The 18,926-nt window shown below is 34.8% G+C and overlaps 1 protein-coding gene across 2 annotated transcripts in view; it reads right to left on the bottom strand.

Annotated features, from left to right (window-relative positions):
* The window catches only part of CHD1 (chromodomain helicase DNA binding protein 1), a 56,298-nt gene that overhangs the window by 18,580 nt on the left and 18,792 nt on the right, over positions 1 to 18,926 (bottom strand). For both annotated transcript variants that reach the window (XM_034072723.1, XM_034072722.1), the window contains exons 3-19: positions 17,134 to 17,335; positions 16,053 to 16,157; positions 14,684 to 14,748; positions 13,501 to 13,650; positions 12,967 to 13,241; positions 11,120 to 11,345; positions 10,108 to 10,208; positions 9,667 to 9,845; positions 8,514 to 8,641; positions 7,821 to 8,037; positions 7,109 to 7,198; positions 6,221 to 6,411; positions 4,906 to 5,094; positions 4,441 to 4,603; positions 2,618 to 2,770; positions 2,090 to 2,161; positions 235 to 384 (exon numbers count right to left, since the gene is read on the bottom strand). In XM_034072723.1, the coding sequence (XP_033928614.1) occupies positions 235 to 384; positions 2,090 to 2,161; positions 2,618 to 2,770; positions 4,441 to 4,603; positions 4,906 to 5,094; positions 6,221 to 6,411; positions 7,109 to 7,198; positions 7,821 to 8,037; positions 8,514 to 8,641; positions 9,667 to 9,845; positions 10,108 to 10,208; positions 11,120 to 11,345; positions 12,967 to 13,241; positions 13,501 to 13,650; positions 14,684 to 14,748; positions 16,053 to 16,157; positions 17,134 to 17,335 (2,656 nt within the window). The remainder of the gene's footprint in view (positions 1 to 234; positions 385 to 2,089; positions 2,162 to 2,617; positions 2,771 to 4,440; positions 4,604 to 4,905; positions 5,095 to 6,220; positions 6,412 to 7,108; positions 7,199 to 7,820; positions 8,038 to 8,513; positions 8,642 to 9,666; positions 9,846 to 10,107; positions 10,209 to 11,119; positions 11,346 to 12,966; positions 13,242 to 13,500; positions 13,651 to 14,683; positions 14,749 to 16,052; positions 16,158 to 17,133; positions 17,336 to 18,926) is intronic.

An 18,926-nucleotide genomic window follows, 5' to 3' on the forward strand; every position in this document is an offset into this window, starting at 1 on the left:
CACAACTCTTCTCCCTCTCCCACCCATATTATCTCTTCATACATGGGAGATAAAATAAAACAAAAACAAAAAACACCAAAAAATTTAAATCAGCATTACTAACATTACATATACAGCAAGCATTAGTTATTCTCAAAAATAAATGAAGACTGAATGGTGCTGACCAACAGCAAACAGCTAACTGTACAGAACCCCCCCCTTCAGCTTCAGATCTTAAAAGCTGAATGTGCATACCTGTTTCTTTTGTCCAATCCTATGCGCTCTAGCCTGTGCTTGCAGATCATTCTGTGGATTCCAGTCAGAATCAAATATAACTACAGTGTCAGCAGATGCCAAGTTGATACCTAATCCTCCAGCTCTGGTAGACAGTAAAAAGCAGAAATCCTGAAATCATAAAGTAAGAAATAGTTTTATATATAATAGTTGCAATATTCTTAAAGGAACCAGTATGACACTTCTTTATGTGATCGTGGCACAGACTGTAATATCATATACTACCACTTTGTAACTGTTCTACAGCTAAAGCTCCTTTAAGTATAAGCAAACACTGGTATCAATTTCTGAGTTCCTAACAGTTTAAAGGAAACTGCATCTTAGATGATGATGATCACTGACCAAAATATCCCAATCAACCAAAAGACTGGCCTAAAAGTACAAAAGCCCTACTGTTAAAGCCTTTTGTGATACAAAGTTCTGTTCACACAGAACCCCTGCCCTAAAGCATGAAAGACTAAGCAGCCATGACAGAACAGCTAAGATGCTTGACACAAAACTTGTTTAAGAGACAGGAAGCAAAAGTCATCTGCCAGGTTCAATGCTGTTCAACGTATTCATTAACAGTATGAAAATGAGACAAGCACGAAGGTGAAAAAGCCAGTAAATGATATACAGCTATTAATTCAGTGACAACGTTGAAGGACTGCAGAAGGATCTTGAGACATGCAACAGAACATGAGAAATTCAAGATAACAGGTAAAACAGGTAAAAAAAAAAAGAATCCCAATTTTCAGTTACAGGAAATAACAAGCCATTACACTCAAGAATGAGTCCTGAGAACTTTTTTAGAAATTTCAATGTAGCCCTTAGCTCAGTAATTACTGAAAAACATACAGAATGCTCTGCATATTTAGGAAAGAAATAAAATATAAAACTGAGAACACAATTTTATTGCTGCATAAATGCATATTTTGCCTCCATTTTTGAAATGCACAAAGTTCAAATTCCTCCAAATCTCAAAAAGGTACAGTGTAACTGCAAAGATTTCAGAAAAAGGCTAGAAATCAGAAACAGAGCTAACTTCTGTATTTAACAAACATCTGAAGTTCAGTTTATGGAGTTGAGTCCTTCTCTCTCCATCATAGCAGAAACAAGGTGGAACAGCAACTGGCAAATGCTACGGTTTAATTACTGATTTAATAAATAAAAAAAAAACAACCTTCACTTCCCCAAATTTGCCACTGTAGGACAAATATTTAAGCTGATCAAAGGTATGGAATGGCTTGCATATCAGGAATACTAACGCAAAAAAAAAAGAATCTGCGACAGACACCTATATATTCACAGGTTGCTCACAAGGAATGTCTAGAAATCTATACTTTAGTAATTCTTCTAGGGCAAGTTAAGCAGGTAGCAACAACTGAGGAAAACAGAACCCACATTTGAAAAAGTTACAGATGGCTGTTCATGCAAGAATATATACAAAAGAATACAGTTCTGCCCACTGCCAAGGGATGTTTTTGATGCCAACTGCTTTAAGTTCAAAGCTCTTGTAAACACTGTTGGTGTAAGTTCAAAGAAGAGACTGAATTTCTGCAGCATTTATACAGTAATTATAAATTATGTTGATAAAGAGCTTTGGAAAAAAACATATTATGAAAATCATATTTATTGAATGATGTAGTTAATGTGTTTTTTATTTAACCTCAGAGTAAAAAAAAGCAGACGTAAACCTTCTAGTCTAGGCAATAGCAATGAATTTTCAACAATATTGATATATTCCTCACTTTCCTCAGCCTCCATTTTTGTGCAATGTTTTTCTGTATTTCTCAGGAAAAAATAAAACAGATTACTTAGGAAAAAAATATCATACCTCTGAACCTTCTGCATTAAAATGATCCAGTGCTTGTTTCCTCAATTCCCCTTTTATTGATCCGTCAAGTCTCTAAAGAGATTGAATGCTACAGTTAAAAAGTAATTCTTATACTATATTCAAAATCAGAGCACCCCAAGTTGTCAAATGCCAAACCTGTTACGTGAAGAAAAAAGAAAACTTGTATTTTTTAATTCTTCTACTTAACATAAAATTATTATTTAGCATATAGCAATTGCCAGATTTTATCAAAAGAGAACATGTTTTCTTGTGTCTTTTCTTAAGCAAAGTGATATAGATCATATTCGCAAAACAGATGAGGTTGGAAGGGACCTCTGGAGGTGATATTGTCTAACTCCCCAAATTAACTGGGGACATCAAAAGCAGGTTGCCCAGCATCATGTCTAGGTGGCTTCTGAATGTCACAGAGCTCATATCCTCTGAACAAGCTGTCACCCTCAGATAAAGAAAATATTTTTCTAATATTCAAGATCAAAGCTTCTTGGCTACTACCACCAACATTCTTACTTGAAAGGGAAACTGACGATACTTCAGATATTCTGCTAGGATGTCCAGCATCCTCACCATCTGTGAGAAAATCAGAACTCTGTTGCCACGTTCTCGCAGACGAATCAGTAGCTTGTCAAGAAGGATTAGTTTCCCACTGCTACGTATTAAATGCTACAAAATCCAAGAAATACATATTAAGAAATAAGTTCATCTCAGCATTAATATACACAGCAGTTGGCTTGACATTCAAGTTTTGCTTTTCCTTCTAGTGCTGAGGGAAGAAAAAAGGGACAAAAAAGGCAAAATCTGACATTTCTTAAGAATTTCATAATTTAAGATGTGCATATAATACATAATCTCCTAGAACAAAAAAAAACATAAAAAACAAACCAACAAAAAAACCCAACCCAAAAAACCCCATAACCCCACACAAAAAAGCCCAAACACAAGAAGACATCACTGCTATATAATCTTACTAGTATGCAGCATTAACTGAAAAAGTTTACTCTGATTTTAGTTGATTCTAACTGAAATCAACAGGATTACTAACTCATGAAAGGGAAATGCTCAGTTCCCTTTTAAAGTCACATCTTAAGATCTCATCAAAAGAGGAAGTAAATGTACGGGCTTAAAAATGTAAGCAGTTTAGACATAGACCCAGATTCTTTTCTGCAAAATGAAAAATCAAATTTGGTAACCAGTGAAATCTAAGACTGAGGGGAAAAAAAACCCAAGCCAAACTGTCCTGGTACTATTTTCTCTTCACCTTACATCTTTTGAAAAGTAACAGGTACTGCTGCTTATTTCTCTAAGTATTTTAAACAAAACTTATCAATCAAGTTTCTCTTTATCACAAGATAAAGTGAGAAGAATCTTATTCGTGGTACCTAACACTGTAACCCATCTAAACCATGTTAAACCTTCTCAGAACAGAAACTCAAGCAAACATGAAATTTAATGTTAAAAATGCTATGTGAAGATGCTTGGGACAGAAGTTTGGGGAATGCTCACTTTAGTCAGGTGCTTTTACTCTTCATGCCAAAAAGGAGAAGAATATTGGTCACTGCACAAACTAGTAGCTTTAGAAACGTATTTATGAACTTGAAAAATTACAGGAAAAAAATCTTCAGAAATATTTCTGTTGGTATAAACTGCATCAACAACAGTCTTCTTATCTGTTGCTCAAAAGATAATCCTCAACAGATTTAGTACCAGTATTAACCTTAAAAAACCAGAAGAAACAGCATACCATCTTTGGTAGTGATGGCAACTGGTTTTATCTGTTATAGCAACAGTTTTATCTGTTACAAGAAGTAGCAAAATTAGATGGGGCTTTTGGTGCTCATTACTACCATTTCCTTTCACTTTGGTTGTTTGCAGTCATACAGAAAACAGTATTTGACTACAAAAAAAAAAGCTTCGAAGAATTCTGTAGATCAGTTGATCCTATCACATAGATTGCTGGTATTGCACTGCCAGTCACATGCAATTCCACTCACATTGTATTTACCCTCTTAGCTGCTTTATTTTACTTAGGTAGATTTATTTTGCATGGAAATACACACCCTGTTTCAAACTATTTCCTTTTTACTTTGATTGTAACTAAAATTGGGAATATTTAGTCAAATATGTGTCAATTACTCATTTCTAATTAAGAAACAAGAATCAATTTACCCGTAAAACATAGGATGCATGTTTTCCAGAGAACCTGTCATTTCTTAATCTACTTCACTTAGAATAAATAAACTTCCAGAGCACCATAAAACCGTGTAAATATTACATATATAAAAGAGAACTTATATATATATATTTATAGATATATAATATTAAAGTGCAATTACCTGTAAAGCCTCCTGTTTATTATAAAATTCATTATCATCTGGTGGTTTAATGAGGTAGCAATGGTTACAACACTTCTTGAGTTCCATCATGATGTTCAAAAAGCCTGAGGTACTGCCTTTTGAACCTTTACTGAGGGCTTTATAATTCCTCGTTAAAATCCACCTATAGTGTAAGATGTACCATGTAAGTAATTTCTAATCATATGTGAAAGCAAAACAGATGTAAGCTCTCACAATATAATCAAGCTAAAGAAAAAAGCAGATCCGCCCCAAAATGTACAACCATCCCAAACAAAAGCTACATGACATTAGACCAATGTAAGTCTTGAGCCCTTGCTTCAAGAATTTTAGTGCTGTGAAATCCTAGAAGCCTGAAGTTCAAACTGTATTATAAAAACTATTATATTTCAGTAAATTGCTTGTAGATATACCACTGAAAGAGCTCAACTTAAAAAGTGTTGTTACTTGTAATACTGCTTCTGTAATGCACTCATTTCCATCCTCAGAATTTGCTCAACTTTAGCAGGTAAAGACTTTTCTACATCTTTTTTAACTCTTCTCAGCAGAAATGGTTCAAGTTCTTTATGAAGACTTGCATAACCATACTCTCTCCCTTTGCCATGCTCCTCTTCAAAATCTTCCCAGGAGGAAAACCTTAAACAAAACAAAGAATTAACACAAAATATTGACATGCTGTGAATGACCTGAGGGGGCAAGATTCAAGAAGAAAACACAAACACAGAATGTGTTAAACACAACAATAAGAGTGCACAGACACATATGGACTTCTTCCCTTCTGTTTAATTTAGCCAATTTCTGAATTTTCATCTGACAAGAAATTCCAAATACCTCACCTATAAATAGAGAAAGGAATTTAAAAAAAAAAACAACAAAAAACCCCCAAAACATTTACAGAATTAAATTTTAACTTCCCCCATGGGAATGCAATATACCTCTTCTTCTGCAAGGATACTTCCCTAGATGACTGCAGAAATTCTGTTATTATACATTTATCAAGAGAAGCTTAAAAAAACCCAGTTGCATAGCTGGAGGATGTGCAAGAGAACAAGAGACTACTTAATGTATGTTTCACATTTTCTGTTGTCTATCTAAAGCATAATTGCCCTCTATGCTAAAGACTAGGAGAACAGACTTCACCATCAAATGAAGAATGGGTATTAGACCATAGTGGCTCTCCTTGTAAGGTTCTCAAGCAGTCAGTATAAACCATAGCTCGAACTAAATAGAGCTATGATCCTGGCATTTACAGTACGCCTGACAGGAACATGTGCTTTCACAGATGAGCTATAATTTATCTGAGGTATAAACAGAACTGAGTACAAAATAAGGTCAACACAGTAAGCTTACAGTATGCAAACCATACAGGAAAACCAGCTATGTAACTGAATTACAAGGTATTGCAAATCTTCATATGAGTTTGTTTTCATTAATAGTACTAACACAGAAAACTTCTGAGAAATTCTATTTTCTCAGAGTAAATTTCCCCATACTGTTTTAGGCTAAGATGAAGCCTTTTTTCCTGGTCTTCACCCTTGCATTGATCATTGTGATACACTGATGTCTGTAGGTCATTACAATGGAAAAAGGTGACAACTGTTACCAATGTTTTTTCATGAAAACATATATGCATCTACTTTGATATAAAACAGTTGAATTATCTTTCAGTATGATTCTCTATCAATTCTCAAATCACTACACTATTTCACAGTAACAACCTTGACCAAAAAATATTAAAAAGAATCATGTAAAATTCTCTTACTTTTCTGGCATGATGAAGTGCAATAAAGACCAAAGCTCTTTCAGGGAGTTTTGCAAAGGGGTTCCAGTAATAAGAAGACGATGGTTAGACTTAAAGTCTATCAAAGTCTTGTACAGAAGAGAGTCGTCATTTTTTAAACGATGAGCTTCATCAACTCCGATGAACGCCCAATTCAGACCACCAAGGAATGACTTTAAAAAAATGGATGAGGGGGGATATGTTATACAAACACACATTGCATAAAGTTTAAAAGGAAGAAAATGGCCAGAAGCCTGACACACACTAATTTTTACATGACAGAAAAAAAACACTATTGACCTCTTTTCCCAGCATGTACAAATGAAGTAAAAATGTTCTGTTTCTTGACTATATATAAAAATCTCCATATATTGTTAGAAGGACTAACAGCAACTCTGTGTGCTACCACTATGGAGGCAATATTAATGCAGGTATACATGCTATTGTATGCACAGTAACAAAGGAAAAACTACATGGAATTTCAGAGCTCTGAATCATGTCTGGGGTTAGGCTTTTTTACACCTCCTTGATGGCAGTCTGCAAAGTAGAGCTACTGAAGATGGGAGATTATTACAGAATGCAAGTCCCAAGCAAACTAAAGAAAAATAAGTGCTACCCACTTAACAAAATTGAAAAAGACTGAAAGCCTCACCGCAGATACAGAAAATCAGGAAGTGCTTAAGCCCCACTACCACCAACAAATCATGCACAAAAAAAGTTCCAAAACTCCAACCATCCACTGTCATAGTTCAAAAAGCAAAAGCTATCAGTGTCCATAAATGCAAGGGCCCACAGCTCAGATACATGTAAGTGTAAAGAGAGTTCTCCAATGGAGGAATTATTTTTATATCTCTGAAGAAACGTGATTACCTTATCCTTAAGCAAGATTTCATACGTTGTTAGAAGTATGTTAAATTTTAATCGTTTGGTCTGTGGATGCATCCATTCATGAGTTCTTATCTACACACACACAAAAAAAAAACTAAAGTGAACTACAAGCTAGAGAAAAAAGGTCTGTTGGCTAGGATGAATTTATGTACTGCAGCAATCTAAGTGTTTAATGCCATACAATAAGGATCACGAAAAAGAAGCAAAACATAATAGCATATGCAAACCTGAACTTCCAAACTATGTACTCCAAAAACATTTTCTTTAAACTTCAGAATAAACAGCAAAGAACTTCTACAAAACATTTTTTACTTTAATAGATAAGATCAGTAACATTCAGAAAACACATCAAAGAAAACAAAACAACTGCGTTTCAAGAAAATAAATTAAGATCATGACTGGCTTGCTTACATACTTACTTTACTACAGCCAAGTAAATAATCGTGTGGCAGAAAATAATTTGTTTTCAAATGCAAGACCAAATTTTTTAATCCTGTTCACCATTAAGAAGGAAGGAAATCTTTCACACACATTTATATCAGATCAAATCTAAGTTTTTAATTTGCATCTTAAACATACATTGTTTCAGTAAGTATTGGCTCAGTCCTAACCAAAATACTGAGATTAGCACAGGATAGGAATATGAAGTGTTGTTTATCTACTAGCCTTTCCACCGACAAAGAGAAATACTCACCATATTTCTGCTCGTTATATCTCCCAAGTAAACTACAGCATTCATCTGAGGAGCCCAAGTTTGAATCTCTCTTTGCCAAGATGTCAAAGTAGAAAGAGGCACGACCAGCAGGAAAGGCCCATACAATTGATGTTCATGAAACAGGTAGTTCAGAAAAGAAATCGTTTGTATTGTTTTACCCAGACCCATTTCATCCGCAAGAATACAGCTATTCCCTCTAAAAAAAGAAAAAAAAAAAAATATATATAAAAAAATTGGGGGTGTGAGGGAAGTGGTATAGAAAAGGGAAGGAATTGGACAAGAAGAAATTACTACCTTTTGAGCATAAAACCCACTCATACAAGTTTAAGATTTTCCAACTATATATGTTGACAGTTATTTTCACTCTTTTCCCATAAAAACAATTTCCAGCCCCCCTTAATATTTTAATTATATTAAAAAAAATTAAGAAAAATTTTGCAAACACTCCTTTATGAGTCTAATTTTAAAAGTATAATGCTAATGTTGACATGTCAGAACAGTTGCTTTGAGTTTTCTGGTATTACTGTTTTAGATTGGTTTGAGCTTATTATATAAAAACCTTCACCTTCCAAGAAAAAAAAATAAAAAAAAAACCCAAAACAGAAAATCAATTTAAGTTTTATAAAAGCTTACAATTTACAAACAGAAAAACTCATTTCAGGCTACACTTACTTGCACCATGAGTGAGCAAGCCAATTCAATCCATTTAACTGATAATCTCTTAACTCCAAACTTTCATGTCCCCCAATGTACGATGGCTGCTTCTTCAGTGCAACAAACCTTGGCCTCTGTTTTAGAACCTGTCAAAAAGCAAACTGATCATCACTCCTACTATTGACTAAAGTTGCCAAAATGTCTTCCTACAGGAAAAAAAAGTAGTAAAGATCTACTGGGTCCCCATGTTAGACCTCATCCATCGATAAAAACTAGGCTGTCTAAAAAAAACAATCTGCAAGTTGAAATTACTTTGATTGCTAATCTGAATTTCACAATGGGAATCACAATAACTCACTCAAAATCTACTTTTAGAACAAACTACAATACTACAAAAGCCCATCTTTGAATGCCAATAAAAGCACAGTGGACTTGTATCTACAAGAAACTACTCTTAGTGATATCTTCCATATACATTAGTATATATTATTGCTATTCTGAAAACCCTTCAAAAATTATTTCATAATATGTATCTTATCTCTGGATTCATAGAAAGTTTTCACATATTTGCTAATCACAATTGGTGTGGTGGTTTGAAACTGGCAGGTACCTAAGCCACCACCCAGCTGCTTACTCGCTCTCCAGCCTAGTGGGAACAATGAGATAACTGAAAGGGCAAAAGTAAGAAAAACTTGTGGATCAAAATAAAGAGTTTACTTGGTGAAGAGGAAAAAGCACCCAACTGACCAAACCAAAAACCCACAACCAGAAAAAAAACCCACAAGTGACAGAATGGGAGGCATGCATTAATGCACCAGCAGCCTGATGATCAACGTATCTCCAAAAATCAGCCACCTTTGAACCCCTGTTCAGCCCACCATGCAATGGCATGGAATATCGTTTTGGACAGTTAGGTCAGCTGTACTGTGTTTCCTCCCAGTCTATTGCCCACCTCCAGACTACTCACAGCAGAGAGGACATAGCCAAGAACAGAGAAGGCCTTGACACTGTGCAAGCTCTGCTCAGCAATAGCCAAAACACTGATTGTGTTATCAACACTATTCAGGTCACATATCTAAAACACGGGTCATACAAGCTACTGTGAAGATAACTGACTCCATCCCAGCAAGGCCCAGTATAAATGATTATAAAACCACTGCAAATTACATACCTTACAATCCTTAAAGGGAGTTGTCTTGGATTGATTTCTGCTGAAGTACTCATCAATGTGTGCCTGAAACTTTTTGGCAATGAGAGCACCATCTTCCCAGCTACACTCTGAATAGGGCAGACCCTGCCATTTACAATAGTAATCTGGATAACCAGCTGCTGATTTCTGATTTGAATGAGCTGCAGAAATGCATAAGAGCAACCTGATCAGTATTTTACTTCTTTATCTTATGAAAACACTCATTTTAGGTAATAAGACAACATAAGCTAGCTTCATAGTACAGACAGCATGACAACTTTTCTCTTTACCTGAAGTTTCATTTTGGATTAAAAAGTGAGCGATACTCATATACCAAATTTCTTAATTACATGTGAAACATATAAGCAGTGAACATACAGAATATTCTCAACACCGTTTTCTGTTCACAAGTTTGTAACATACCAATTATTCTTTCCACTATCTGATATTGTTTATGTAGGTCATCTGTAAGCTCTTGCTGACAGTTGTAATATTCCACATCTTCTGGAGAAGCATTTTTCAGCCTGTAATGGGAATTAATTTGCAGAACTTATTACACCATATAGTTCTAAAACTGAGAAAATTTGGCAGCTCTAAAGCTCTGAATATAAGCATCATATGAAAGTTGCTTATAAATATTCTTTGAAGGGAAAACTTAGAAAGTCCAACTACAAAAACTGTTGCATCTGACCCAGGTCATCATTAACAACTGAGTATGCTTACTGAGAGACACAACTACTACAGCTACAGGTGTTACCAATCACACAGCTAATTCAGAACACCTCAACAATCAGTAGAGTACTTCAGAGTATTTTAATGGAAACTAGAGAGTACTCTCCATTAAAATTTTAACTCTCCATTAAAATGGTATGGAGTATTTTATGGAGTATTATGGAGTATTTTTACATAATTTTAATGTTCACTGTGGCTCAACTCAGCATGAATTAATCTTTTGAGTATGTTTCTAAAAATCCCACCAGTATTTTCTGATTAAACATATTAATAAAACTCAATACCAAAAAGGCAACATTAAAATGTACGGATTTCTTCAGATTTTTGTTCTTGGGCTTGAACCTCAGGTTTGAACCAAGAAAGTTCAATTCTTCAAAGCAATCTGAAACAGCTAACGTACCAAGTTCCTGAAGAACTCTGATCAAAGTATAATGACAAAACAAGTAAAAGGTACCATTTATTATTTTTAAACACTACCCACCTTGTTAAAACTGCATTTATGCATATATACACTAAAATCAGGTTCAGGGTATTATGTTACAGTAACATGTTATGAAGGCTTCAACTTTTTAAGATTCTGTCTTTCTATTGCACAGACACTTGGAATTATTCCGTCAAAAAGAGGGAACAGGTCTCAGAAACACAATAAAACATCTACATTGTTACAAAGAAGTATTGAGGAAGCCTATATAAAAATATTCACCATCGTTTTGTTTCCTGATCCTTTTTTTTATAGTTGTCCAGTTTCTTCATTCCTTTAACATTTTGTTGCTTCAGTGTTTCCTCAGTTTCCCAAGTGTTATGGATGTGTGACCAACCTTTCCATTTAATAAGATACTGTATTTCTCCTGACTCTTTTGACTTTTCAAACCCAGCATTTGGGTCACCATCTGCCTCAACTGCATAGATGGTGGTTGCAGCACCTGTGGCTAAGAAAGAAACATCTTAAGACTTAAGTGTGCATTATGATAACTTAACCAGTAAGAAATCTAGTGTAGAAAGCTTTTAGATGAGTATATAGTTGACTAGTGTCTACAGTTCTTATGGCATTATTCTTACTTGAAGAATTATGAGGCAGATATGTAAACAGATGGATAAGTACTCAAAAGAGAATCAAAAGAGCAAACAAAACTTCTGCGCTTAACCTATAGTATAGCTTTACTCATCAGAATTTTCTTTGCATTCTCAGTCTTCACAGTGATCACCATGGAACAGTCTACTAATGCTTCTTGACATCTTCGGTTGTATTAGGCTCATCTCTGAGCATACAGAAGACATCTGACATCAGACTTGGTCAGTCTTGAGACACCAATAATGTACTACTAGGGGATACTATAAACTTGTTTCTTTCTAAACTTGTCTGCTTTGTCTGCCTTTGTTATCTTACGTGGGAAAACTCTGTAATTAAGTACAGGCTATATCACAGCTGAAGATTACTAGCAGCAGCAAACAGGCTTATTTCTGTGAGGACAGACAGGTAAGGAAATGAGCCCCGCAAGCTGTAGGACCAAATAAAGCCACAGAGAGTGGCAACAACAAAAGACAGCACAAGCAGCAACATCATCAGGGAATGAAGAATATAAGATGCTGAGTTCAAAGTCTCTGACCACAGCAATAACATTATGCGCTGGAGCAGGATACACTACAATTCAAGACAGGATGGGAGAAGAAAACTAAGAGGAAGAAGAATGCAAGTTCTGAGACAGGTCAGAAACTTTAAAGACGGAGTGTAACTAATGAAGAAAGGCAACTCTGAAGTGCAAGGGCCCCAGGGTTTGGGTGCTGGGTTTTTTTTTTGTTTGCTTTTGTAACTAGAATCCCAATTTGCAGATTCAGAACATTTACACAGAGCTGCTAGGCAGTGCATCACATTACTACTGAAAAGATGAAAGCTTACCAATATTCACAAAATACTTTAAAGAGTTCATATGTAAGTGTGCCTCTGAAATTTTAGATGTATTTTGTAGGCATTCCACACATTGCACTGTATTAAAGACAATTTGTACAGCAATAACTGAAATCATAACCTCAGTGGTTTAGCCTTGCCAACACTATCTTTCAAGATTCAGGTTATTAGTCAACTCTTGGACATTCTCCATTCCACTGTATATAATTTATACTTATCAAGTATCACTAAATTGTAAAAACAGTGGCATAACTGTATGGTATGCATTTATGCTATATGGAGCTATATCCCACTTCATTTCTGTTTTCTACTTAGGTAGAAAATTCTACATTTTACTTTACAACACTTACGAAGAGCTTTAAAAAGGGACATTCTTATGAATATGAGAAAAAACAAGATGACTTTTTGGTAACTTTAAAATTATAGCTGTTTGTGAATTTTACAGATGACCTACAGCTGAGAACATCTGATGAAGTTGTACCACAGAATACTCCAGGATCTTAAGGACACCAAAAAAAAAACAAACAAACAAAAAAAAAAACCAACCCCCCCCAAACCAAAAACCAAGCCCCCCCCAAAAAACCTAAAAAGCAAATAAAAAAACCCCAAACAGTAACAGCAAAAAAAAAAAGTAAGAAAAATACCTCCTTTTCGTCCAAGGCGACTATCCATGAATTTTTCTATAGTTTCAAATTCATCTTCTTCAGTTTGTGGGACATCTTCTCCACAAACTTCCAGTAAATCATCAGAATCTGTCTTGGTTTCTTCAGCTTCTTTGTAACTTATGTTGACTGTTGCCTGGCGACGAGATCCTCTCTTATCATAATCATCATCATCATCCTCCTCTTCCTCTTCCTCCGATGAATCCAGTTGCCTCTTTTTTGGTCCTGCACTCTTCTTCCCATTTTTTGGCTTAATTCTGGAATATAACGACACAACAGGGACAACTATAAATCTTCTGTATTGCTCTCTGAACACATAGTTAATGAATGCTTAGTTACTCCACTTTCAGTTACAGCAGACAAGAAAAGGAATTCCCCAGAAAGCAGTATGTTAACAATGCTTTTATAAACACTTTTTTAAATAAGCATTAATATCTTTATTTGAATATACAGCAGCAGTATATAATCAAACTTACAAGAAATATTACCAAAGTATCCAAATTAATTACTGCTTACCTGCTTGGAGGTTTCCGGCTTTTGACCTTGTTTTTTGGCTCATAGTCAGATTCACTCTCTTCACAACTGCTTTTCTCCCTATCTTCCTCTGATTCAGAATCAGAACCAGTTCCTGATACTGACCCTGACCCTGACATTTGCCAGTCTTCACTGTATATATTGAAAGACAAAAAAGTAACTTTTTTTTACATCAGAGATTCATTCATAGGGTATCCGCTGTAATTTCAACACTCTTCACAGAAATAAAAATCTTTTAACAGTTATTTCAGCTGATAAGACAGAAAATCATGATCATTGAATAAACTGTCATCAATGAATAACAGGTAAGTAAAAATGCCCAATGGCTTCAAAGGGAGTTGCGACTAAGGTTTCTATCACCAAGAGGTAGATTTAAAATCCAAAACAAACAAAAAAAATCTGGACCTCAAAATAAATTTCAGCATGAAGAAATGAGTTAACATGGCATTAAAAAACCAAAACACTTAACAAGTTTAACTGGAAAGATATATCTTTATCAGTACTACCATTCCTACATACTGGCAATCCTCAATAATGAGGGGATTCATTAACTGGGAGAAGAGGAATGACAGAGCAGTTAAATTTCTACATATCATGCATAAAAAACACAGGCCAGTGCCTCTCACTGCTGCAACAACAATATATAATCCTTTTCACATCCTTTTTGATCTACCATTTAAAATGAGCTTATTTTCAGTTAAAATTCTTTGCTAGTCAATGAAGTTAATTACTATCAGAACTACAGTAACTTTTAAACATGTCCAAGGAAAAGAGTAAGAAAACCAACCACCTAAAAAAACAGGCAAAAAGAATTTGGCATTAACTAAGATTCTAACTTAAATTTGTTGTAAGACAACCTATTTAAGCAGTTTCACATTTCTACAAGAATTTTTAGAGAGGGCCTTCAGCTCAAAACCAAACTGCAACGATATTGGTGACTGTTTATGAACAACACTGCACTTGTTCGCTCAAAAATACCAGACAGATGTAGTACCTTTTAGAGTTTATTTTAAATATTCCAAAGGATTTATCAAAATTGGAAATGCAAGATCAAGAAGAATTAGAAAGGGAACTTAAGCATTTCAATTGTGGAAAAATGAAGAATTAATTATAAGCATATGTCATTAAGACAAAAAAGAAAATATTACTTATAAAAATATCTTACTCTTTATGTTTTCTCTTCTTGGTTTCACTGGATGAGTCATCTGCAGAATCCTCACTACTTGAGTCCTGCAGGTGAAGCGAAAGTAACCACACCAATTTATCATTACAAAATGAAAGAAGCATTTCTAACATAATTAAACAACAAATCAGTTCCCATTTTCACACTGGAGGCATATTATTCAGGTTTTACCCTCTTCACTCCCCACAATGTAGCTATTAATGCAGAATGAGATAAAGACTGCTACTATTTTTGTATTTATCCATGTATGAATACATTGTGCCAGCACAGCTCTAGGGAAATCAAAAAAGAAACCCCATTTAAAAAAATAATCATTGCTATTGTCATGTAATTGCTATGTCATACATAAAAAAAACATGGTTTAAATTGCCCCAACTTAATCAAGATGATGGTTCTATCAAAATCCTAATAAAATCTACCCTCTCTCTACTAGACAGCTTTCTCACCTTCCATATTTTTTTACATTTAAACACCAGTTTAAGAACTAGGAATGTTTCTTCTTTCTCTATGCTCAAAAAAATAACCAAGAACCCTCTTAAAATCAAATTTTTCTAAAACCAATCTCACTGGGATTCAGTTTCATTTAGATTAAGTTTTATCCTGAAAAACATCTTTCAGAAAGAGAATACTGAATTACTATTTTAACAATAGGCAATTAAGTTCTGTGTTTTAACAAAAATGCTGCTAAACCAGAAAAAAAACAGAAAACCAACCAAATTAGTGTTACTACATTGCAATACAGGAGAAAAAGACTGCTTCGTAATTAAATTCCACTTCATAATCACCAGTGTCCTTAAAAGATGTTCCTCCTGCACAGAGTCAATGTTTCTTTAGTCTATGATTTTGGTTTTAAAATACCTAGAATACAGGAGTCATTCTTAAAATACAATTCTTTTGTAGTAACTTCTTACAAAATCTGTCAAAACGCATTTTGTTTTTACTCCACAACCGCAGCATCTACCTTTATACACAATGAAATAGAAAAAAAATTCTATAATTTTTAACTGTTTTTACAAAACTCAAGAAACAAAAAACACAATGCAGGTCTGCGTGCGTGAAAATTTTCACCATGTATTGCAGAGTACCTACGTCTAAAAATACTCCATAATTAAGACTTCTATAATTTTCACACAATTAACTTGAAAACAAGTAACTAGAGATATTTATACTTTTCTTTATAAAATCAGTTATTTGAATGTTACTTTTATAGGCTAAACCCAGACTTTTACAGGCTAAACCCAGACTTTTACACAGGTAAGAGAATATAACTTGTCTTTATTTAATTTTAAACTTATGTGACAATGAGATATTATTTTTAATATATTTTAAAAATCCAAATTATGTTATTCACCTCTTCTGAACCACTGTCTGATGAAGCTGCCTTTTGTTGTTGCTGTTGCTTCTTGAGTACTGCTGACCTTTGCACCGCAAGTATACTTGGACTAGACTTCCAAAACTGAACAGGAATGGAGATGCAAGAGTCTGTTAAACATTCTGAAAGTCTCCAGTTTCCACATTTTTACCTTTTCTGAGTAGCATTGCTATTAAGACCAATCTTAATTTTATCAATCAAAAAATTTCAATCCATGCACTAATAATAGGTTAAATTAATGAGATTTCTGCGGAACAGATTGTTATATACTAATTGCCAGGGCAACTTCTACAGCAGTTTAACAGTACAGTTTAACAACAGCTGGGTAGAAAGTAAAACATTTATGAAGTAAATTTTTAAACTAACACATATAAATCCTTTTAAGTCACTTATCTGTTAAGTTTCTTTTCCACGCAGTAATTCTAAAGTACGTGAACAGAAATATAACAGAGAACCCTTAACATTCTTCAGTTCTTGTGGTAACTAATATACGATTACCCTTCACAAATATGGTCTACCAGCCAATAAAGTTCATATAAGAGAAGAATGCAAGTAGTTTTGGCGCACCATATTTAAGACATTTCTAAACACCACTCTTTCCTGCATTTAGCTAACTTACTGATAAAGAAAACCAACTGCATGTAGGCTTGGAATTTTTATAAAAATCATTTATTGATACAAGGAAACTAAGCATTAGAGAAACAATGTAAAAAACAGAATTTCAGAAATAACATGTGTGCCTTTGTGTTCCGTAAGTTACAGTAAATTATAGTGTGCTTCTGTGTGATGAAATTTAAGGTAACCATTTAACTCAAAATACTTAAAAATAATTTTAAAAGTGTCAGCCCAAGTACTTATCCATAAGAAACTTGGAACAGTGTTTAAGCCAGTTAAGCACATGCATTCAGTAATCCAGCCAAATTAAAATTTATTTTAAAACACTTCATTATCTCTTTTATTTTTTTTCTAATAAAAACTGCCCTTGAAACCAGTTAGATTTTTAAGGATTGCCTTGCCCCCCCCCCCCTTGAAAAGAGTTCATTTATGTGTTTTTGTTTACCTCAGATCCGTCAACTTTTGGTGGTTTGGCTTGAATTTGTTTCTTCTCTCTAGATGTGTCAGACTCTGATTCTGACTCAGTGCCTGACTCTGAACCAGAGTCAGAGTCACTGCTACCTGATTGGCTGCTGCTTCCATCACTACTGCTTGAGCTTGAACCAGATCCAGAACCTGATGCTGACCCGGAATCGTCATCTGATCGGCTACAATGAGAATTTAGTAGAGTATTACATAGTTGCCAAGGCAACAGGCTTAAAAGGAAAAAAAGTCACCTTTGCTTCACATACAGGGGGGTTGGAACTAGATGATCTTCAGGTCCTTTCCAACCCTAACTATTCTATGATTCTATATAAATCAATTGTTAAGTTAGACCAGACAAACGGGTAGCACACAAATGGATGCCATCAATTCAGTAAGTTGAGATTAATAAAATAAAAAATAAACAAACATGAGAATTCAGAGTGCAATCATACTCTTTGTAAAGCCTAAAAAAAGGCAAGATAAAGCAAGAACATTCAAATTAATATGGAGGAGTCAAGCACAGGAAAATAAAAGTAGTAGAAATGTTTCTTATTTTCCACCCCCATCCTCTCCAAAATCCTTGTTTAGCTCCATCAAACCCCATATATACTACACACCTCTTTGCAGTTAAGTCTGCAAAGATATGTCCAACTAAAATAAAAGATTGTTTTCAATCTTTATAGATAAGCAGCGATCCTTTAAAAAAAAACATAATTAGAAGCACATTATCTCTAAAAATACCCCAAACCCAAAACCACAAAACTATGCAGACTGTTTTCCTCTTAAATTAATGACAGCAAAATCCCCCATACAGACAACTCTGAATTTGTCACCCACGGTAAGACTTGTGCCGCGGCACATTCCTTGGCATATACTTGAGTTGCCAGGTTATTCTACCTATATATTCATTTTACACACGGTAATTAAAGATAAATATTTATGACCATTCAAAAAACTTAGGAAACAACAAGTAGAGTTATAGTAGAGTTCTACAACAAGTGGCCAAACTAAAACTTTAATAAAATTACTCATGAGGTTAATACTACCATATTTCAAAGATACCATGAGAAAAGCCACTGGAATCACACCACCACCAAGTAAAATAATTGCAAGTTGACACCTGGACTGCAAACACAAGACAAAGTAAACATGAAGCAGAACTGAAAATGGTAAAACCAAAAGCTGGTATTAAAACCTAGCAAGTACAATTCACCTGGCTGACAGTCAGCTGGAGGTATTTCAGGAGTATGGGGAGGACAGATTGATCATCCTCTGCCCTAGAACATACTTAATTCATTTTAAAACCACAAAACAATCCAAAATCACTCCTCCTGCTTTTGCTAACACCAACAACACTATACCAGTAAAGAAAATATATGAAGCTATTCACAAACAAATTTCTGTAGACTGCACTTCAATTGGCCATCTGCAACTGTCAGCTTTGAAAGAAAAACAGACCATGGTGAAGTTTCTTGGTTCTGAAGCAGGAGATACAGAAATACACCCTGCTGCTGGGTTTCTTTCTACCTGCAGAGAGGAAAACTGGGACACAAGGCTGCTCCCAAACTTCCTGTTTCTGTCATCAAAAGCGTACTTCTGGCATGGTGCTCTAACACTAACCTCACCTGTCAAATAAAGCATGGCACCTGCTACAGAATACGGCCAGAGTTTAAGCTGTGTAGAAGAAATTAACAGCACTCCATTATGATCTTCTGAAGAGATTTTAATAATGTTCTTGTACACAAATGTTACCTTTAACGCTGGGTAGATAAG

This window comes from Melopsittacus undulatus, chromosome Z (assembly GCF_012275295.1).
Source record: "Melopsittacus undulatus isolate bMelUnd1 chromosome Z, bMelUnd1.mat.Z, whole genome shotgun sequence".
NCBI lineage: Eukaryota > Metazoa > Chordata > Aves > Psittaciformes > Psittaculidae > Melopsittacus > Melopsittacus undulatus.